Raw genomic sequence first — 22,826 nt, 5'->3', positions numbered from 1 at the left:
AACAAAAGATTCAGTATGGCTTTCAAGGGAGGGATTGAGTAGCCTGTACAACGAGGTCATACACCAGAATCTTGCAGGTAAGTTGGCACTTTCTGACCAACATGGCAGTTTGCCTAATTCATTTATCTAATCTTAATGCCCCTAACGGATTTTTCTTCTGTTTCAAGTATCTTAATATATGAAAGAAAGTGCAACGACCTTACCAATCCTTTCGTTTTGTAGTCAAATACATCTCTTTTATCTCAAGCATTTCTAATTCCTTAATATCAACTTTTTTTTATAACAAAGCTGGGGGATTAGGCCCCCTCCTTAATATTGAAGAGAATAAACTCGTTAGAGACAGACCATCATGCAGGACTGTGCATCCATGACAAATTTTCACCTGACAAAATATTACAATCAAACAACGTACATAAGATGAGATAGGTATTACGGCAGGAGAAACGGCTGGTGGCAAGCAGAGAGTTAAGACAAGGGTAGTCGACCAACCGAGTTATGCCTTCAGCAGGAGCTGTAAAATGAGATATCCAGCATGGACGATGCAAAAACATGTGTACAGGAAGCTGTATATCTTGGATGAGTTGTAAATCTCTTTCAAGGATAGGTGTTTCAAGCACTAAAAGACTCAAATGGAATATCAACCTTATTAAAATGCTCTCTCTCTCTCTCTCTCTCTCTCTCTCTCTCTCTCTCTCTCTCTCTCTCTCTCTCTCTCTCTCTATATATATATATATATATATATATATATATATATATATATATATATATATATATATATATATATATATATATATATATAGCTGACCACCTTTGAATTCTAGTATTCTACAGCTCACTTTATCTTCTATTGTCAATCAGTCTAATTCTTTTGAAATCTACTTGTGAAGATTTCATGGAGATATAAAGTAGATTTTGAAAGAATTACACTGATCAACAACAGAAGTGAGCTGTAGAGTTCAAAGCTGGTCAGCTAAATATCTCTAATGTTGAAAACCATCCAAAGAGAGACAATGATAATTATATGATCAAGATTGTACCGTACGATAGCAGATGCTTTATAGGGTAAAATACTTGTCAATGCATGCACTCCATCTGAAAATTTTATCCTCGAAAAGCGTAATGAATGTGGGAAATCCTATTAAGCAGTTTAACCAACTAATGTAGCAAAATACAACTTAATAGCAGGCGCACTTAAAGCAGTTGCCAAACCATACTACCAGTATTGCCTCTAAAGAAGAGCTCATGAGGAACAACTACATGGAAGATACAAGCCATAATGGTTGCTTTGGAAGAATCAGGAAAAAAAAAAAACCCATTCATTTGCTATGGTTTTAAAAGGAAAAAATAAAGGGAAACACCTGGATTCATGTTCTTGTTCAGAGCCAACATTGGACATCAGCATCACTCTGTCCAAAACTTTATAAAGGCATTCAGGAAGGCCTTCATCACTGCCCACAATGGGTTGGTCTCTGGCTTTGTTATTGTATTGAACTCCCTTTCAGAAGGCGATGATACACTGGCATGGAAAGAAAATGTAAGAATCTAAAAATTTAACGATCAGAAAGAAGACAATAGGGTATCATGAAATTCATACATAGTTCCTGGCATTAGATTATTGCTGCTCATGTTGTTAGAGCTGCTGCTAGACATGGCACTTGCTTCAGCATCAAATCCCTCAGCACCTGGTCGTATGGCATGTTTAAACAATTCTTTATTGCTAGCATCTATCTCACTAATGGCGTCTACTATCTTTAAGCTGTTGCGATTGCCTCCAACTTCCAACTGCAACAACACCAACATCACTCGGCAATATACTAGGAAATAGCAACTAGGATGGGGAAAGAACCATAAACCCAAATGAATGTAGTAAAACAGGAAGTTAGCATCAAACAGGCCTTGAAAGATATCACCAACTGGTCTAATTATTTTTATCAGTGTTGATGCCTGACCACATCTGGATATATCGGAATCCAACCTGACCACGTATAGCCGGCTTCAGGGCATGTCATGCTGAGCATATGAGAGCCTAAACCTGATTGGTGTGATTTAGATGCTATTTTGGAGTATGTGTTTTACTAAAAAAGGCACATATTTAATGCTCAGTTTGTTTGGATTAGACACCAAAACAAAATACAGTTCAAAACTCCAGTACACGCCCAAACCCTTCTTAACTGTATTCAGGTCACTCAGGCACTTGACCTTGTATCCAACACAGTGACAGCCCAAGATACCTAGGTAACTGTGAATCAAAATTCTACTGAATTACATAATTGCTAGTAGAAAATGAGAAGGGCATAGCAGCAATGTTGATGGTGCAGGCCCTTTGGAAGCAACAGTGAGCAGCCTGAAACTATCCAAAATATTCTTTCATAAGCATGGCCTTGGTCCAACATATAAATGTTGGTGTTATCATCACAGAAGGCTTATTAACAAGTTAAAAGAAGATTTCCTTGACAACCCCCCCCCCCCCCCCCCACCCACCACCACCACCCAACCCCACCAAAATAAGAAAAAGAAAAAAAATCCATGGTGGTGCCTTATCTTGAATGTCATCACAGGCAGTATTTGATAACAAATTTGTTCTTGAAAATTTTTCCTAGTCTCGGGAAAGCAATGCTTCAATCAATTTAGTTACATTCTTTTACAATATACACTCCAATATTATTCAAGACAAAGACAAAGCACAAGCACTACCATGTAATCTCAGAAATGATTACAGTTAACAAAAGGTTAGAATGAAAATAGCCTTTGTAGAGAAAGTTAAATATGCCTCTCAAAATTTGATAAATAGCTTTGGTGGGATAGTATCACTGACCTCAAGCGCTGGAACAAGATCATCCAAATTCTGAGACGATGACTCATCACTGTGAGAAGTAACAACTTGAAAATCTCCATCCTCTTGTAGACTGTTTAATTTGGAAGCCAATGAGTCATTTTCTGAAGTTCGAGAAAGAGTAGAATTTAGACTTTCAAGGAATGTGTGCTCTTTCTTACAATTGGAAGATAAGGAAATGCTTGCTGTAGAATGGGTTTTGGCATCAGTTGATACGCCGACTGGTGCAGATGCTCCATTTTGTATTATTGTCTCTTTCATTTCTACAAAGGCCCCATCCTGAAAGCCAGCTGGTAATGTAGCTGATGTTGATGAGAAATGTACTGGAATCACTCGGTTGGATGGCTTGACTGAGCTGTTCCCTACCAATGCATTATCCAAGACCCCAGCTTCAGATTTGTTGTATCCCATTCTTGAATTGGAAGCCGCATCATGCTCCAGAATAACATTCTTGTTGTGGTCATCAATGTGATCCCTGCTTTCCTTTTCTATCATTGAATTTGCAGCCTTCAAATCACCCAAGCATGATCCTTCCAATTGGTCAAGAATGAAAGTGCTCTCACCAGTCACATTTGTTTTCTTGGGCAGTTCGCCAACTAGCTGGTTCACAATTTGACCATTCACAAGTGCTTCATCTTCATTAGCATTTTCATCCACTTTGAAACTGCAAATGTTGTCAAGGCTATAGAAGGGATCACGATTGTCAGTAGGGCTTGATAATTCTACATACTCCTCTTCACAATCATCAACTAAAGGAGAAAATGATTCAGTATCTTTTACTTTGAATTGTTCCTGCTCTGATGGTTCAATAGTAGTGATAACTTTGTTGGATTTATTAATCAGATTTTCAACAAGTTCTCCACTCCATAAATTATGTTCCCATTTATGATCAGACTCATGCATGTGCTCTACTGAGGTTTGACTTTCAGGATGAGATGAAGATATATCATGGGAAAAAGATTTCTCCAGTTCAATGTTTTCTTCCTGAGATTCTCTGCTTGTAAGTGATTCAGGACTCTTCATAAAGCTTTGATAATCACTATTCTGGACAAAAGATCCCTCCACCTGTCCTATTCCATGAATATCAGTAGATGACAGACTGGCAAGGTTCAACAACTCTTCTGTTTGGAAGGGACCTTTATCAAGTGCATGATCCTCTAAAGGTAAAATAGAAGTGCTGGAACTTTCATTTTCTTGCATTATTTCCCTTGTGATTTCCCGTACAGTGTAAAACGATCCTCCAACTTCCTTTTGTGTAAGATTAAGAGAGGGGAAATTTCCATTATTTGAGTTTCTAAACCTGGCACACATGCAGCATAACCATCAGCTCACAATAGAAAAAGTCGATGCTGGACAAAGTAGAAATTCTAAAACTATGCAAGAGCAGTGAGACGAATCACAATTATCAATGGTAACAAGGGATAGCAGCCTTCGGAGTACAATGGAAGGCCAACAAAAATAATAAAGCAGGCCCTACATAAGAAGATGATGTATTAGAAAATCATGAGGTGTCTATGAAAAAAATGCAATCAATATTCGTTGAAGAAATGAGGTGAAATGTTGAAAAAGACCCATGAAAACATGACAGTTGGACTTTGTTGGCCTCATGCATTTTTTCGCAATGAACAAAATGATCAAAATAATAGCTCTCTTTTATTTTTGTGATGCTGAAATCCTATTTAGTGCACATTTGAACTACTCTTAGATTCACACTTGTTTGTAGAAGTATGTTACTTCGTAACCGCCATGCAAAAAATAAGTTATTTAACTTTTCTAAGTTGAATGTACATGTATTATTCAAAACCAATCATTAATTCTCTCTATTCATATATTTATTATTTAGTTCATGGGTTTCCTTCATAACATACAAATGCACACATATAGCATATAATTATTGGTAGGGACCGTGAAAATTAGTAAGGATTCTAAACTCGAAAGCAGAGGCTAGCTTGTCTCCATCTGTCAAAATCCTTGGTTGGTCAAGACTCAAGCATATGGATCTGACAGGTGTCACCTTCGATGACATATTTTACAGTTTGTTCTATGGGCAGTCCAATGTGGTTGTGCTTGTCACTATGAGGTCAACAAGTTCAAGGTAGTAGAACAAAGTGCATCCTTATGCTAGCACTCACATGGGCTTTTACTTGGCAGCCAGAGGTTCACAAGCTTGAGAAGTGATGTCCTGAGCCCATTTCCTTGATTTTATAGAACTCGCATGGGACATGTTGAAGTTGTTGATACAAATGAACCAATGCTTCATACAATTTATGAGATATGAGAAAACATACAACAAACAACAACAACAACTATGCCTTCGTCCCAAAACAATTGGGGTCGGCGATATGAACCAACAAAGAAAATCATTCTCGGTCTTCCACATGAATCCTTCTCCTCCAATCATTTCTATCCAATGCCATGTCCTCGGTGAGGTTCAAAGCATTCATATCCTTTCCTATCACCTTCATCCATGTCTTCCTAGGCCTACCCCGACCTCTTTTAACTAATATATTTTCCCATTTCTCCATCCTTCAAACTGGAGCATCATTAGGCCTTCGCCGAATATGTCCAAACCACCGTAAACGATTCTCTCTCATCTTATTTTCAATGGGTGCAACACCTACCTTCTTATGTATCTCCTCGTTCTGAATCTTATCTTTTATTGTATTTCCACACATCCATCTAAGCATACGCATCTCAGCTACACTCATTTTTTGAATATGATGTCTCTTGGCAGCCCAACATTCCGTACTATATAGTAAAGCGGGCCTAATAGTCGTCCTATAAAACTTTCCCTTCAACCGCAATGACATTCTACGATCACACAACACTCCAGTTGCACTTTTCCATTTCATCCATCCAACCTTTATCCTATGATTTACATCTCCATCAATTTCTCCGTACTTTTGAATAATAGATCCCAAATATTTGAAACAATCATCCACCGGTAATTCTTGCTCACCAAGCTTCACTACACTCCCATCACTACTTTGTTGCTTACTAAACCGACATTCCATATATTTTGTCTTACTCTTACTCAACTTAAAACCTCTTGCTTCCAATGTCTGTCTCCATAATTCTAACTTAGCATTAACCCCAGCTCTGGACTCATCAATCAAAACAATATCATCAGCAAACAACATACATCACGGCACATTTTCTTGAATTGATCTCGTAAGCTCATCCATCATTATAGCAAATAGGAAAGGGCTTAAAGCAGATCATTGATGTAACCCAACCGTTATAGGAAAATTGGTTGTCACCCCTCCACAAGTGCGGACATTGGTTACTACTCCTTCATATATATCCTTAATTATACTAATGTACTTGAGAGAAACACATTTCTTCATCATTGTCCACCAGAGAACGTCCCTAGGTACTCTATCGTATGCCTTCTCCAAATCAATAAAAACCATATCCACATCTTTGTTTCTCTCTCTATTTCTCTCAATAAGTTGTCTAAGAAGATGTATAGCTTCCATAGTTGATCATTCAGGCATAAAACCAAATTGATTATCCAATATCATGACAACCTTCCTCAACCTAGACTCAATCACCATCTCTCAAAGTTTCATAGTATGACTCATGAGTTTTATACCACGATAGTTTGTGCAATCTTGTATATCACCCTTATTCTTATATAGAGGCACCAAAGTACTCTTCCTCCACTCATTAGGCATCTTATTTGTCCGCCAAATCTTGTTAAAAATATTTGTCAACCATTCTAAACCTTTCTCTCCCAAGCATTTACAAGCCTCGATAAGTATACCATCTGGGCCAACTGCCCTGCTTGATTTCATTTTCTTCAAAGCCTCTGCAATTTCTTTCTTTTGAATCTTCCGCATGAAGTCACGATTCATCTCATGAAAAGGAATGGACAAGTCTCCAAGATCTTGAGCATGACTTCCATTAAATAGCTTATCAAAATAATCTTTTCATCTCTCCTTAATCTCCTCATCTTTGACTAAAACCCTTTATGTTTCATCTTTGTTCATCTAATCATACCCAGATCCCTTGATTTTCTATCTCTCATCTTTGCAAGCCTATAAATATCATTCTTGCCCTCTTTGGTATCCAACTTGTCATAAACCTCCTTATATACCTTATCCCTCGCGTTTCGAACTACTTTTTTTCTTTGCTATCATATACTTCTCCAAATTCTCATTATCACGACTCTTACTTAGATTTCTATAACACTCTCTTTTAACCTTAATAGCTAATTTGACATTTTCGTTCCATCATGATGTATCCTTACCTAGCGGTGCACCGCCTTTAGACTCACCCAATACCTCATTAGCCACCTTTCTCATGCCACCCGCTATCTTATTCAACATTGAGTCTGAATCCTCCTCGAGACACCAATCAGCTTCCTTAACTACCTGCTCTACAAACATTCTTTGTTTAGCTTCTTTCAGTGCCCACCACTTAATTCTAGGATCTATACTATGTCTATCACTTTTGCGGCATTGTTTAATTCTAAGGTCTAAAATTAAGACTCTATGTTGTGTAGCTACACTTTCTCCCGGTATAACCTTACAATCGATGCAACAACCCCTATCTCTCTTTCTAAGTAGGAAAAAATCTATCTGACTCGTATTAACCCCACTTTTAAATGTTACTAGGTGGGACTCCCTCTTCCTAAACCAAGTGTTTGCTAAGATCATATCATAAGACAAACCAAAATCTAAAATCCTTTCTCCACTTTCGTTTCTTTCTCCTATATCATAGCCTCCATGGATACTCTCAAATTCATCCCTACTAGTGCCTACATGTCCATTAAGGTCACCGCCGATGAAAAGCTTTTCACCATAAGATATCCCTTGTACTACTCCATCTAAATCTTGTTAGGAAGTGACTTGGAATACATTGGGTTCAATAATGAACCCATACTTATGCACGTGGAGTGCAAATATACCCATTAAAGGGAAACAACATAAGCACATAATGTGCTAACACATAAAACCCATAAAAAGGGAAAAATATGACATAAAGTCATAAGTTGCATATCATTGAAGAATAATGGAGAAGGGGTAAAAACCCCATTACAATGGAGCATAATCTCCCTCAAGAATACCAAAATACAAAGGGGAGAGCCCCTATTTATAAGCATAAGAAGGAGCCACAAAGGGGGCTCCCAAGAGAGTCGTTGGGAGCCTCCAACGGTCACATATGTGACCGTTGGAGGCTCCCCAACGACTCTTTGGGGAGCCTCCCTATGTGGCGCAAAAGCCAAAAAATAAAAAAGGGAAAGAGAAGAAAAATAAAGAAGAAAAATAAAAATAAAAATAAAAATTACAATCATTATTCCAAAATGGAATATGCGTAAAACAGGAATTTACAGAAATACCCTTTTGGGTGAAATAAAGTATATATATTTATATTCATATATATATATATAGATATATATATACATATATATATATGTATATATCTATATATATCTATATATATGTGAATATAAATATATACGACATTACAAATGTCGATAATACACATATTTTAACAAATCTTCCCAAAATTGATGCTTAATGGAAGATATGAGAAAACATGATTAAGAAAATCAAAAGTTGTGACTTTTGAACATGAATGCAGAGATCCTCTAGTAGATGATATAGATGTTTTCAACAAAGATTGTTTCATAAAGCAACACTTGTCTTACAATACAAATAGAGAGATAGTGATAACATTTGTGTGAACATACAGATCTTGATTCAAAACCATATGGGATCTATATCTATTATTGGAAGAAGAATTACTTTGTTATAAAGGACTCCACCATAGCCCTCCTCTCCTCTCTAGTTTTCCGGCTGCGAGGCCTCTTTCTGAAAGATTCATTTGATGAAGCCAAAGCAAAAGTTTTCCACGCCCAACCAACCTTTACTGCCTGCATGTTGCTGAACAAAGATCACCACAGATGTAAGCATCATTAGGTATTAACAACTGATGTATAAACTTCTAACCAACAATAGCACTGCAGATCATAGATCATGATTTCTCGCTACAAATCATGGCATGAGCTTTTCGTAGTTTTGCAAGCTGCCATATGGAAAAATAGGAAAATCAATACTACAATGCTTTCTACCTAAACATACACAGGAATTCATTAAACAACCAACTAGCATACTTGAACCTGTGTCAGAACACAATTACTTTGTTGCAACTGACATCATTTGGTTAAGATTCCTCATTTGTCTAACTTTAATAATGAAAAGGAGCTTTTACATCTTTAAAACTGAAGCCATATGATCTAAACATAGTTAAACTAACAAAAATTAACAATAAGAAGACCGAACCTCTTCAACAGGCAACTATCTATAAAAGATAAGCATGATTCGGCATCAATTGATCATATCATTCCTGAAATGTTGCAGCAGGTGAATTTAGATAGGATACAATACTTTAGATAAAGCATGAGCTTTTTTTTTCTGTTCTTTTCAAGTTTGGTTTTTCTTTTCCACCTGATCTAAGTAGCACATGAAAAGAGTTTTACTATGAAATTTTATTTCCAAGGAAGGCATCCTTAGGTTCCAATTTGCATAATAACATGATTCCATAAAAAAAGGAACTTTTATGAGAAACAGTCCATTGCAAGAGTCATTCCATTCAAATGACTGGGCTTCCAGTTGAAGAAAAGTGGGATCAATCTAAACCGTTCACCTAGTTAAGATTCCAAAGGATTCTTCAAAGGATGACATTCCAGGATTCCTCACCCAACCATCATAACTTTACAAAATCTAAACTTAACCAGATTGAATATGGACGGCCCAGACAAGTGATCATTGCAAAAATCTTCAGGAACTCCTTTCCCTAGTTTCGCTTGAACTATCTTTACAATAGCCAATCTTTCCACATTCTAGATACCCTAAACAACCTATGCTTCAGTTTTTACCAAGGTTGTCATACTAGGAAGCGAAAGCGGAAAACGATATGGGAAGCGGAAGCGAAAAGCAGGGCATTTTAAAATTTATAGGAAGCGGGAAGCAAAATATCAATTGAAAGCGAAATATAAATAAAAAATGAAGCAATATGGTAACTGAATAGGAATCAAACAAGAAGCAAATAAAAACTAAAATAAAATTGATTATTCTTATATTTTATGATTTTTTAGTAAAAGAGCTAATTTTTTGTTAACAACCTATGCTTCCCACAATGATGGTTACCAATGTAGAGAAAGTACAAGGGAAATGAGTGGAAGCGTGAGAAAAAATACATGAAAAAAACATGAGAAAAGCAAATAGGAAGCATAGACCATGCATGTGGGAAGCATAAAAGAAGCTTGGGGGAATCGAGATTCCCATGAAGTTTCGGAAGCGAGGAGTATCGTGCTTCCGAAGCGAGTTTCTAGGAATTTGTACTTCCCACCTACCTAAGAAGCTTCTTGTAACTCTGGTTTTTACTCCCATGGCCGCCATTTTTACTTGATATTTCTCCTTCAATAGAATTTCCCCTCATCTGTTCTCATGATACAGGAGGCACCACCATTTGCATAATGACGGTCTTTTTTTGGACTGCCTTCTGACTGGAAGGCTACCAGTTAACTAGGACTGTGCAACATGAACCAATAAACTTAGAGAAACCATATTAACATATTAGCTCACATCTCCAAAGTTGGAAGCAGGTTTGGAAAAAAATATTAAAAAAGAAAAAAAAACTCAGGTTCAACTAGTAATCTATATGAAACTTTGTCAACTTTTACAATCTTCAATATAACATTGTTCAAGGTGAAAACGACCCAAGTGAAAAAGCAAGCTTCACTGCTCTTGCCTCCATTCATGTGTTGCTTTGTTATTACAGGAAGCTGTGCATTGTCTTCTTGCACAGATATCTTACAAGTTTGTAACAGCACCTTCTTGGGTAGATTTCCTTTTCTTCTAAAAGAAACAAAAGCTTGTTTTTCCACTGTTCTTTGAAGAAGAATTACAATTTGTCATTAAGGAGGATAAGAGAAATGGGTCTGTGCTAAATGAAATATGCTAAATGGTTTTTTCTGCTCTTTCGGTGTTTTTTTCACAGTTCTAACCCCATAAGTGTGTTGGCATGGTCAATTTACGAGGAATCCACACCTGGATCATGTGTTTTCGATGAAAAAATGATATTTGGAGCCTAAAAAATTTACAAAGATTTTGGACTGTTGATTTTTCGAACGTTATAAAAACCCACCCATGTGTCGGAATCAAACATTTCAAGAGCTGATCCCTATAAAATCAAGTACATAGATCACATCTGTACAGTCAGAATTTAAAAATAAAACAAAAAAACCCGAAAAACTCATTTAGCATATTTCATTTAGCATGGACCCATTACTAGGATAATACGCATTTGTACCTTTTAAGTGCAGGATATCCATATGAGTTTCACGACTTTTTAATCTGATAACAAAATCAAGAGTAGGTTCTAGTCAAACTAATTAACTAATCTACCTTGCAATAGTTCGTCCTATCAGTCCAGCAATAAATATATCAAACCCAATTGAGCAGCTACAGTTGATTGATGCAGATGCATAAACCCTAAAATGTACATGAGCTTTCTTGGTACAACAATATCCATATATGTGACTAAACTGCAACTCATTTTTCATAAAATTCATGCAAACCCATCTATCCAGAAGAAATGTAACAGCTGAAATAAACATTGTGGTCCAGAATACAGAAACCCACTTTATCCCACCTATAAAGTCCGTGAATTAAAGCAAACCCCTTCAGAGGAAAAAAGAAAGTTTTTTTTTATGCGTGTGCGTGTGTATAAGGCAAACCATTGAAGCCATCACAGTCACCCAGATACCAACATATTCAACTGCGCTCGTCATTCAGTATCACCCAGCGGTTCATAGTCCCTGTTAATATATCTCATGCATATAGAAGCCCAAAAAAAGAAAAAGAGACAGCAAGAAAGAAACCAAATAGCTCCATTTTTTACTTTCGAAGAACAAATAGCTCCATTTGTTATCTGAAAAACACAAAAAAAACTCCATGTTCCCTACATATTGCATAATGATTATCGCCTCCCCACTACTCTTTTTATGAGGGCAATAGAAAGAAAAGGGTCTCACCTTACACCGCCACCGTAAGCATAATGTTACACCAGTTCTCGTGTAAAGCCCATCCCTTCAACACTAAAGTGCCACTACAGCGAGAAATAAACTCACTGTCAGAAACCAATAAAAAAAACGAACAACGATTTAGCAGAAAAGAGGAAAGAGGGAGAAGCAAGGCTACAAACGCAAGCGTTCAGATTGGACAACACCCAACAAGTAACATATTGCTAACAATAATAAACCAAGGAAAACGCATAAGACGAAATATTCTCATTAAGAAAGCAAAGAGAGAAACATGGTGCCAGTGAATAGATGAATGCAAGGTCAAGAACAGGAGAACCAACAAGCATCCACTATACCACTAAGAGAGAGAGGATAATAAGTGGAATCGCAGAGTTACCAAGTGCTTTTTTAAGATGTAATTCTCTGGAATTGCTTAACGTTTGCAGTGTGGTGATTGGTGACTGTGGGGGTGAGAGAGTTTGATTCTTTCTTTCATCCTTTTGTCGCTACATGCATCATTTTCACCTCGATAGCCCAAAGAGAGGCTATCTTATTGAGGAATGTTCACGTATTTACCGCGCACGAATGGTAAAAGGATGTTGCTCGCGGATGATGGGTCTCGGATGATTTTTGGGGTAGCCTTGTTTGGCTACTTCGAATGGGAGCAGTCTTGTCCCGTTCCTCATTTTCCAACATTCCAATGATTTTCCCATTATTCAAACACGCAAAAAAGAAAACCATACGGACAATCAGAGAGAGTCGGGGCTGGGAAACAAGATGAGCCTCTCGTGGCTCCGCTGATCAAGAACTCATTCGAACTCGTGAAATAAGCTCAGCAAAGTGAACACGAATAACTAATGTTTAGCTCGCTTTGGCTCGTATAGGCTTATTAATAATAAATATATTTTAGAAATATTTTGTCATAGAGTGTTGAAGTGTTAGGCTTGCATTGGGGTTGCCGTTGCTTTTAACACCATTGGGGCACTTAAGGCTAGATGGTTGTATCCTCAACTCCGATTTTTACCCCATTAAGTAACTCAGTTCTCTGTGAGGGTTCCTTGGTGTACAAAAAGAAGTTCAGAGTTCAAATTCTATTGCTCACAAGTTTGCAATAATTACCAACGAGGTGGCATCCCATGTGGTAAGCAGGGTCCCGTGTTAAGCTGAAGGCCCATGATCGAATCTCTCTGCCACATTGGCGGCTGTTGTTCTGGTAGGGGTCTGCCTAACCCCAGCTTGCTTATCAAAAAAAAAAAAGTTTGAAATAAATATTTATTTTGTAAATAAGCCAATTTGAGTTCTGCTCAATAGGTTTAGGGTCCAAATTCTATTATTTTCAACTCTGAAAAAATAAGGTTTGTGTAAATGAGCTAGCTCGTGCTTGACGCATTTAGCTCGGGCTCTTTGTGAGCTCAAGCGTGGCTTGGCTAGGGAGAAGAAATGAACCAAGCTTGGACACCCTTTGTTCAGCTCGTTTATCAGCTCTAATTAAGATGGTATGGGCAGAAATTTACCTGACCCAAAAAGAGTTGGGTTTTCGTTGTGCAACCCAAAGCCCAATAAGTGTCGACCTGGCTCAGCCCCACTAGTAATTGGTCTTAAAAATGACATCGTAATGGGTCCCATCCTGGCCCGTTGCTCCAACCCAACTTGGAGTGAGCCTAATAAGGCCAGACCCGGTCCAAACCCATTGAGAATTGTTTCAGGCATTGAACAGACCTGCGTCTAGGTCAGGCATGTCAAGCCCAAATGAGCCCTAAGTTAGGCCGGCCCCGTCCCTAATTCAGAGGGGTTGAGAAGTTGGGATGATAGTCTGCTCTCTCTCTCTCTCTCTCTCTCTCTCTCTCTCTCTCTCTCTCTCACTCTCTCTCTCTCTCTCTCTCTCTCTCTCTCTCTCTCTCTCTCTCTCTATATATATATATATATATATATATATATATATATATATATATATATATATATATATATATATATATATATATATATATATATATATATATATATATATATATATATATATATATATATATATATAATGTGCCATTACAGCCGTTGGTTCACAAAAGACCCAACAACTGTAAAAAAGGAGGTGCAACAATATCTCGTATAAATATATGTCCACCTCTTTAGATGGACAATTTTTTCATATATATGGCTAGAAAAGAAGTTGCGGACTTTTTCATCTCAAATTTTATCTCACTTGGAACAGCATGGCAAGAATTTAATTTTGGCATTTCGTACAGAAATCTTTCCAATTTGTTGCAGTGAACGCCCTCGTTTTTCTGAAATTGCTAAATGCTACCCCTATAGGTGGTTTTTTGTTGCAAATACGAAAAAAAAAAACACCACAAAATTCTCCTCAACACCTTTCTTCTAAACAACCTTTACTGCAGAATTCTGATCGAAGTACCCAACCATCATCTCAGAGAACTTAAAATGTCATTTTCATCGTACCTTTTATTTCAAGCATCAAACTAACCTTTTCTCTGAGTCTAAACTGGAAAAGCGCTCAAAGATGGTTAACGTAAATGGAAAACTTGAATTCTTTCTAAACTAAATACGACATCAATCTCATTAAATGTTCTTAGGGTCCCAATTCCCAGAAGAAATTTGCCACAGACATGATAAATGCCTGATACATGTCACAACCACTACATTTTGCGGAAGTTAGGATTCTGGGATTGCTTCTGTTTTTCGATGCTTGACAAAAACAGATATGGTAGTATCCACAATCAACTTGGTCCTGCTATCACTGCATCCACAACACCTTTCATCATTGGTAGTGCCTGAAACCTCTAAGTTTCACCTGAAGAACAGAAAAAGCCCTGGAAGAGGGTGCTTGACAATGGAGTAATGACAAGGAAATTCACGTTGATAGATGCCTATTAGCTTAAGAACACTTTATATCCCACTTAACGTACACGAACCCTGAACAATACATTTCCCACAGCAGATTTAAAGTGATTGAAACATAAATGAATATCCCAGCAGCTTCCATCAGAATCATAGTATAAAAAGTCTAGAAGAAAGTAAAATAGCTATTACTCAGCAGGGAAGATGCTTCCCATATTTTTGAAAGAATGAATACACACCATCAGAAAAATGATACAGATATGTACACGGCCATTTGATCAGATCATGATCCTTACAGAGAAAAAAGAAAAAAAGAATTTCAGCTTGCGCTTCAGCAGGAAAAAAAAAGGAACCTGAACAGAATGCTAGGTCCAACCTGACCAATGCTGATGCTTTTCTGTCTGTCGTTCCACCGTCTAAAGGGCTCAATGTTAGGTTTTTATCACTTGAAATGTTCCAGACTCCAGCATCCCCAATACCTTTTAAGTCTTGGCTGAGATGAATAAGAAAACATGAACAGGTTTTCTGGTTAACCTTCTTAGAAGTATCAAATTCATGGAGTCCTTACTCTGTTATCATAGCAGTATGAGTTGGTGTCAGTCTTAACAAGAAATAATGTTTCTATCCCCCTAATGACTTTTGTTTATAACCATATTTGTGCCTCTCCAATAACTTTTCCTTCATCTTCATCTTCTTCTCCATCTTCTGCCTATATCTTTCCTCCCTCTCCCTCTCGTAAATGCCCTCCCAATGCACCTCCCCTGTTAAAGGCCACAACCATCGCTCGTTTGGATGGTCGCCATCATCTGCTTCCTCTGCCAAATCCTCATCCATACTCTTGAGTAGTGTGAAATTGAAGTATTTAACCCACATCAAGCCCTTGCGCTCTTCAAGGGGATGCTGCTCTTCAAGTAAGCCAGAGATGGGATTGATGTAAATCATCTTTCTCGCACTGTGGTAAGCCCATACATTAACCAGAAGCTCCAAGACACGGCAATAACAGTGCTTCTTCTGCAAGAAGACATCTTGGTGAAAAAAAAGTACTGAATTCTCCTAATCTACACCCAATAGATGCACCAAAACAAGGGCAATAAAAGTGCTTTTTCTGCAAGAAAACATCATCTTGGGGGAAAATATTTTCTCCTAAGCTACACTCAATGTCAATGTGAACAGAGCCTGCACACTATACCTCCATTTTTGAGGATCCCAGTAAGCATGTCCAATTTCCTCCTGGCTCGCGATTTTGAATATCCAATGAGCTAACAAACATCCTGTCAATAAGTACAGCTATCATTTTAAGCATTCAAGCTATGATCCAGTGTTCCATGTGAACTGGTGCCAGTCATTTTCAGGCACAGGTGCACTTGTACAGAACAGAGTTTGGAGCATTGACGTGAAGGTCAATGCTCCAGGTAGCACCGTGTGGAGTCTAACCAACAAAATGGTTTCAGCCTGTCCTTGGTATGTAGGGGTATCTGATATCCAGCCAAGCTGAGATTACACCCTAGTACAGGCTTGAACTCAGCTCATGAAATAATAGTCAACAGATACAAGAGGGAGATGCATCTGAACGCCCTATTGTGCAGTAACAAAAGGTTCTTACCAATACTATGATGATAAAAACATATATTGGTTCCGCAAATGGCGAGAGAGGAGTCTGAGCTTGATCTGTAGGCTTGACATCAGCCTATGATTATAGTTCACAGTTCAAATATTTGTAGAGAGCCAAGCTTGAGTTGCTTGCAAGTAGCTTAGCTCATTTACCAGCTTGTTGCTCAACCCCATTGGTGGCCTAGAGTTTTCTCTTTTTCCCCTTTTTTTGTTATCTCGAAGTCGGTGACTCCAAAATCAGTGAGAAGTCAATTTACCAGTGAGATGCATCATCAGCAGTCAATATTAAGCATACCTTGAGAACATCACAAACTCCAAAAAAGAAGGGGTTGGCATGGACCAGCTGTGTAGGGTAGACCAGTAACCACCATCATGAGGCATAGGCGGTAGTGCAGTCACGTTGAATGGTGAACCATACATGTGTCGGAATGTGTTCTCAAATAAATCTCTGCAATCATTTAGAAACATAAAAACCAGATAATTCTTTCTCATCTAGAAACATTGTACATGGAATATCTTCTCTAGATTAGTCAAACCCAAGAAATCCAAATTTAGAAAAGAAAATATTGTATGTGTGTGTGTGTGTGTGAGAGAGAGAGAGAGAGCAATGCTAGAAGAAGCATCATTCTTAGAATATATGTTCTCAATAATTAAATTAAGCAGCAACATAATGACCCATACAAAAATATGATGGAGAATTGTTTTCATATGAAATTTGTTGACAGAATATAGTGAAATCAGACAAAATCATAAAGAAACATGACTGCCTTTTGAAAACTTGATGCACTATTCCTATTTAATTATTTTCAACCTAACGCACAAGTCCACAGACTACAAAAAAGAAAAATGCTGAACTGTGTGCATTGAGACACGTTCCAACCCCAAGCTTTTATAAATAAGCACTATTGATTAAAAAGGAAAAAGAGCTGCATCAACAAACTTCAAGGCAAACAAACCTGCATTGTCCACTGTTTAAGATATCACACAGAGACCAGAAGTCAAGATTCTTTTCTCGTCCATCATAAACTCCATTGTCTATCTCAGTTCGTGCCCAGAAGTATATTACGTCCCCTTTAGATTCAGTATGTATACAATTTTCAAGCACCTTTTCAGCTTCAGCTGACAAAGATACCTGTTTCTCAGAAAAGGAAAAACAAAGTAGTCATATTAGTTTGCAAACTTTTCTCATAAAGTAAAAACATGTCCAACTTACAGAAAAGTCATGATGCAGATTCAGCATGTTGGATTCCAACAAATAAATGGAGAATACAAATGCATACTTGAGGAATAAAAATCACCAAATAGTAGAAAGAAGATAGAATTAACGTGTGGCATTAAAGACTAAAATTGTTGATCACTACGCACCATAGCCACCAACCATTGCAAATTTTTGAATTTCTCATATATACACAATGTCACTGATGGTCTAAAAGACTATATATATATATATATATATATATATATATATATAAACTCATCATAATTGAATTATTGTGATATTTTCCTCAGAAACAAGAAAGTCGTTTTTGAAAGAAATTTCAGTTTTCTCATAACTTTATTATTTTCCCTTTTCAAAAACATTGCTGAGCTTCTCTCAAGGAATTAAAAAACAACTTATTTAATTTCTTAGAGAAATTACTTTGTCAATATTATCCCAATACTGATACTGATGGTTGTGCCTTAAATATACTGAAAATGAGCTAGCAGAAAAAGAAGACATGGTTCATGCATGTGTTGTGTAATTACTGAAGAATCAAAAGAACCCACTTTCTAGCTTGCTTGTCAAACCTAAAGATCGAACACGATGGTTCTTGATTTTGTTCTTTGTTTTCCCTTGTAAGCAAAATGATTCCATGCAAAGTCACATGTAATGCAGAATGTTTTTCCATATGTCAAGATTGTTTAAGGAGGAAAGTCTTCCACTGTTTGCAATAATCTGGAAGGAATTTATTTCCTGCACAAGATCAATATTCCTTGGCATGCACAAACATATCACAAGAGCGAGGCTTCTCCATGGAAGGTCAGAACAGCAAGGTTAAGGGAGGAAGATCAAGGGACAACTATTGAGAATGTATATGTTTATACGAGTCTGGATCTGGATCCAATGTTTCTTTTGTATTATTTACCATGATTGATGCTATCGGGTTTGGACTGATGTAACACAGCCCCGATCCAACTTGTATTATATATATATATATATATATATATGGCACGATCCCATACTAGGAATCATGCCACTCATTGCCGCCCCTCTCTCTCTCAATCTTCTTTCTTTTCTGCAGTGGCTGGACACCGGTGCATGAATTATTACATAGTTTCAGAGCAGGTCGAGGCGTAATCATTAGGTCAGGTTTGTAACGCCCCAAAATTTCAAACTTATAAACCTTCAAAAATACTAGAAAACTTTTCATTTTTTAGAGTTTTTATTTTAAAGAATCAGAAAAGTTAACTTTGGGCATGTTAGCACAAAAAATCATCATCAGCAAAAGCAATTTAGCAAGACAATTAGTGAACCATATGTATTAAAGATAAACTTTTAGTTTGTACAAAATTAAGGTTTTCCCTTAAACAAAAACCCAAAACCAAAACAGGTAACTAGGACGCAAACAGAAAGAGTGAGATCTCGAGCCATCTCACATCGCGCCATCAGTCATCTGCTAAACCAAATCGTTAGTTGCGCCCATAAAATGGGTTTGTTTCACGAAAAATTGATAGGTGCATAAGTAAGACAATATGAAACAGAATTAAGCAATGCATGCCATTCTAACATGATAAGCAATTTTAACAAGTAATAAGTTATAACTAGCAAGAGCATTTGATTTACACTAGCAATAAGGTATTTCTAGCATGAGCAATTGATTACACAAGCAAATAAACTATCTCTAGCATGAACAATTGATTACGCAAGCAAATAAGCAGTTAACTAATACAAGATAAGCAGTTCATTAACACAAGATATAAGCAATTAATTAACACAAGATAAGCAGTTAATTAACACCAGAGGCTCAATCAACAACTATTGTGAATAAGATAACTTTGTTTCGATATTAACTGGCATGTATGTATGCACAGACACAAAACGTAAAAACAACTGAGACTGATCCGGAGGTTTATTATAGCATTATTTTCGATACCCCGGATAGTTAGCTGAGTTCACTCCTAAGGAGACAGTCGGTGACCAAGAGAGGATTCTCCAAAGGCATTCATGGCAACGAATGCATCCTACCTTTATAAAAGTCCATGAGATCTACCACCTAGGATAATTTTTGGTAGTCTCATCCCCTAACGCCGATGACTGGGTCACCAAGTCATTTGCCCGAGGGGTGGTTGTTAATAACCTATCCATAAGAGTTTTTGTATCAATCAAGCATCTCCCTTGATGAAAACAAGAGACGAATGGACATGTCAGGGGTTATTTAACTGACGACCCGTTCTACATGCTCTGGTCTTTCAGACTCACTCAAACATCTTGCATGTGAAGGCGATCATCACCATTTATGTGATTCCAACAAAGTGCCCATCACACATTTCGAGGTTACCTAAGACCTCTCATCCTACTCATCGTAGTACAAACAAACCGTACATGTCTAAAAGTATGATTACGATGAGAGGGGTATGGGTTTCTCAAAAGAATACCCAACACAAAGTTTCACAAAAACATGATGTAAATAACTCATTTTGACATGTTTAGTCTTTTGAAACAGAAATATAACATGCATGATATAAGATCGCCATGGATCTGAAACACTTCTCCCAAATGCATCGAATTGGAGAAATCTAGTTGCACATTTCGCAATTCACAATACTTTCAAACTTTGCTTTGCAAGACTGCATACTCGAGAAGTCAGAATCCGTGCAAGGAATCCTCTTCTCGAGGCTATAGCGTCCATACGCAAATTTGCGTCTTTTCCAAAAAGAGCGAAAATGGTATACGCCCTTATGCGCTCTACGAGGTTACATTTATGTAATCACATGTATCAAAATGCAAGCTTGTGCACTAAAGCGCGGCGGCAAAATAAATACAGAAACAGTAAATGTGAAAGCAAAAGCCTATGCACTAAAGCATGGTGGCAAAGTAAAGACAGGAACAATAAATGCGAAAAACAAAAGTTTGTGCACTAAAGCGCGGTGGCAAAGTAAAGACAGGAACAATAAATGCGAAAACAAAAGTTTGTGCACTAAAGCGTTGTGGCAAAGTAAATACAAGCAGTAAATGCGAAAACAAAAACTTGTGCACTAAAATGCGGCAGCAAAGTAAAGACAGAGAGCAATAAATGACAGAAAGGAAAAAGACAAGGATCGCGAAACCGCATCTTTGAGTTAAAAGCGTGTGTGTGTGTCCTTTTTTCATTTTAGTTTTAGTTTTTAATTTTAGTTCGCCCATTGTCCTTTTTGCGTAACTTTTCCCTACCTTGGGGAGTCTCAGGGTTGCGAAGGCCTTCGAGTGTAAGTGACGAAGGACTCGGGCCTCATGGCGTGAGTGGGATCCGTTGCGCCAGCTGCAAAAGAATAAAAGTTGAGAATCATACACATATGCTTAAAACTTAAAAAGAAGGGGGTTGAGACCCCAAATAGGGCAGGGTTGCATCCTTGCCCGCCGATCAATAGCGGAAGAGAGGAAGGGGCAGGGGCGCAGCCCCAACCCACCGATCAATAGAGAGGAAAGGGGCAGGGGCGCTCGCAATCCGGTCCGAAAGGAGACAGGGGTAGGGGTATGCCCCTGCCCGCCGGCCTGCAGAAAGGAAAGAAGGGGCAGGGGGCAAGGGCGTGGCCCCTGCCCATCGACCTAACACAAAAGGGGAGGAGGCAACTGATAAAAGAGAAAAAAGGGAGGGGCGGTGTCCCCTCCCTTGCCAAAAAAAATAGAAAGGAGGCTGGGTTGTCGAAAAGTCAGGAGGCAGGGGCAAAGCCCCTACCTATTGAAACTAGGAGGAGGCAGGGGCTTTGCCCTTGCATGCTGAAAAACAAAGCGGCAGGGGCCTGACAAAATAAGGGAGTGGAGGCAAGGGGTGAGGCAGGAGGGTCGGCTCCCTCCTGCAGGTGCTACCCCAGAGGGACGGGCAGGGGCGCCGGCCCTGCCTGTTGGCCGAAAAAAGAAACAGGCAAAAGTATCGCCCCTGTCTGCCGACCAAAAACATGGAGACAGGCAGAGGCATCGCCCCTACCTGCTAGTCAGAAAAAGAAACAGGCAGGGGCATCACCCTTGTCTGCCGACCGAAAAAATGGAGACAAGCAGGGGCATCGCCCTACCTGTCGGCCAGAAAAAGAAACAGGGAGGGGCATATCCCCTGCTTGTCCGCCGAAAAAATGGAGACAAGTAGGGGCAGAGGGGCGCTGCCGCTACCTGTCAGCCAAAAGAAGAGAGACAGGCAGGGGGCGTAGCCCTTGCCTGTCAACCGAAAAAAGAAAGAATAAGAGAGAGTGGGGGGGTCTTACCTGAGAGGGGGTCGCCAGTGTGGGCTCTGGCGATCAGAAGAGGACGAGGGAGAGAGGGGGCGATGCGGGGGAAGGCAGCGGGTGGCCAAAAAACGAAATGGGAGAGAGGAAGCGGCACGGAGGAGGAGGGCGAGCGAGGAGAGAGAAGGCAACGGGAGGGGGAGGGTTTCTCGAATGATAAACCCTACCCCTCTATGTGCTTTAAATAGGCACAGGGGGGTCTTACCGGGTTTGGATCTGGATTCGTCCCTGGTCCAGATTTTTTTTAAAAAAAAGCATGGGCCTTACAAGGTTCCTCTTCTTTCTTCCTTCGATTCTAAATCAGATTTCATCCTCTTTCTTTTCTGAAAATCGATTTGATCGTATTGAGTCAAATTTTTCTTTTCTTAAAATTGTTTAGTATCTTCCCTCTTTTCTTAAAATCTCTTACTTTCTTAAAATCAAATCTGGTCACGTCAGACCGATTTTCATTTTCTTTCAGCCGTGCCAAATCAAATCTGATCAGATTTGCTTCTTTTAAATCTCGATTGTTATTTCCTTCTCTAACGTCGGATTTGATCATTCCAGATCAGATTTTATCGTTCCAAGCCAGATCAAATTAGATCTGGTTACGTCAAATCGACTTTTCTCTTTCCGCACCGTCAAATCGAATTTGATCGTATCAGATCAGATTTACATTCTTCTAAATCCTGATTATTCTTTTGTTCTCAACTCAGATATGATCGTTCCAAATCAGATCTGAACAAATCACTTCCATTAATTGTTCCTTCTTTTGTCTATATCGTTGAATCAGATCTGAATAAGATTCCAAAACAAAAAAAAAAGAAAAAAAACTTCTAAGTTGATTTGATCAGATCTGATCTAACCAATCATCCCAACGTGAAATTTCCTTTCTTACTTTCACGTCTGTTACTTCTAAAACTCAAATCAGGGTGTTGACCCAACAAAATTTCAGATTGTCGTCCTGTTATGTTTCTCAAGAACACAAGGGAGCGCTGCTGATTGTTTCTGATTGACTGCAGCAAGACTATCCGCACTAAAAAAAAGGCAAATTTGTAT

General features: G+C 38.4%; 2 protein-coding genes across 4 annotated transcripts in view; both read right to left on the bottom strand.

Moving 5' to 3' along the window:
- Nucleotides 1-1,006: 1,006 nt before the first annotated feature.
- LOC149845656 (uncharacterized) lies at nt 1,007-15,130 on the bottom strand. Of its 3 annotated transcripts, none has more exons than XR_016430465.1 (6): nt 11,880-12,190; nt 8,587-8,724; nt 2,995-4,133; nt 2,816-2,906; nt 1,595-1,782; nt 1,007-1,516 (listed from the first exon to the last, which is right to left on the bottom strand). XR_016430465.1 is itself a non-coding variant. In XM_089997695.1 (6 exons), the coding sequence occupies exons 3-6, from the start codon at nt 8,718-8,720 to the stop codon at nt 1,402-1,404; spliced, it is 1,755 nt and encodes a 584-aa protein (XP_089853821.1). In that variant the 5' UTR covers nt 8,721-8,724; nt 11,880-11,953; nt 15,074-15,130; the 3' UTR covers nt 1,007-1,401. The 3 variants fall into 3 exon arrangements, 2 of the variants coding, with proteins under 2 accessions (XP_089853821.1, XP_089853820.1); XM_089997695.1 differs by adding an exon at nt 15,074-15,130 and having other exon boundaries at nt 2,816-4,133; nt 11,880-11,953; XM_089997694.1 differs by adding an exon at nt 12,224-12,237 and having other exon boundaries at nt 2,816-4,133; nt 11,880-11,953.
- Nucleotides 15,131-15,338: 208 nt separating this feature from the next.
- Nucleotides 15,339-22,826, bottom strand: part of LOC149845655 (uncharacterized) — a 32,378-nt gene continuing 24,890 nt past the window's right edge. The window contains exons 11-14 of the mRNA XM_089997696.1: nt 17,288-17,463; nt 16,627-16,779; nt 15,910-15,991; nt 15,339-15,731 (exon numbers count right to left, since the gene is read on the bottom strand). Of these exons, the coding sequence (XP_089853822.1) occupies nt 15,342-15,731; nt 15,910-15,991; nt 16,627-16,779; nt 17,288-17,463 (801 nt within the window). The 3' untranslated portion in view covers nt 15,339-15,341. The remainder of the gene's footprint in view (nt 15,732-15,909; nt 15,992-16,626; nt 16,780-17,287; nt 17,464-22,826) is intronic.

The sequence above is a fragment of the Nuphar pumila genome, chromosome 2 (assembly GCF_984573655.1).
Source record: "Nuphar pumila chromosome 2, dmNupPumi1.hap1.1, whole genome shotgun sequence".
In the NCBI taxonomy this organism is placed as follows: domain Eukaryota; kingdom Viridiplantae; phylum Streptophyta; class Magnoliopsida; order Nymphaeales; family Nymphaeaceae; genus Nuphar; species Nuphar pumila.
Note: the sequence above shows the minus strand (reverse complement) of the source record. Positions and strands in the feature narration are given on the sequence as shown.

Bases quoted from the DNA above. Each gene is read 5' to 3' on its own strand.
- LOC149845656 (XM_089997695.1), bottom strand. From the start codon at position 8,720: ATGCAGGCAGTAAAGGTTGGTTGGGCGTGGAAAACTTTTGCTTTGGCT. The intron at 1,783-2,815 runs GTCAGTGATACT...GTGTTGTTGCAG, and splicing joins ATCTTGTTCCAGCGCTTGAG to TTGGAAGTTGGAGGCAATCG. The intron at 1,517-1,594 runs GTATGAATTTCA...TTTCCATGCCAG, and splicing joins AATCTAATGCCAGGAACTAT to TGTATCATCGCCTTCTGAAA.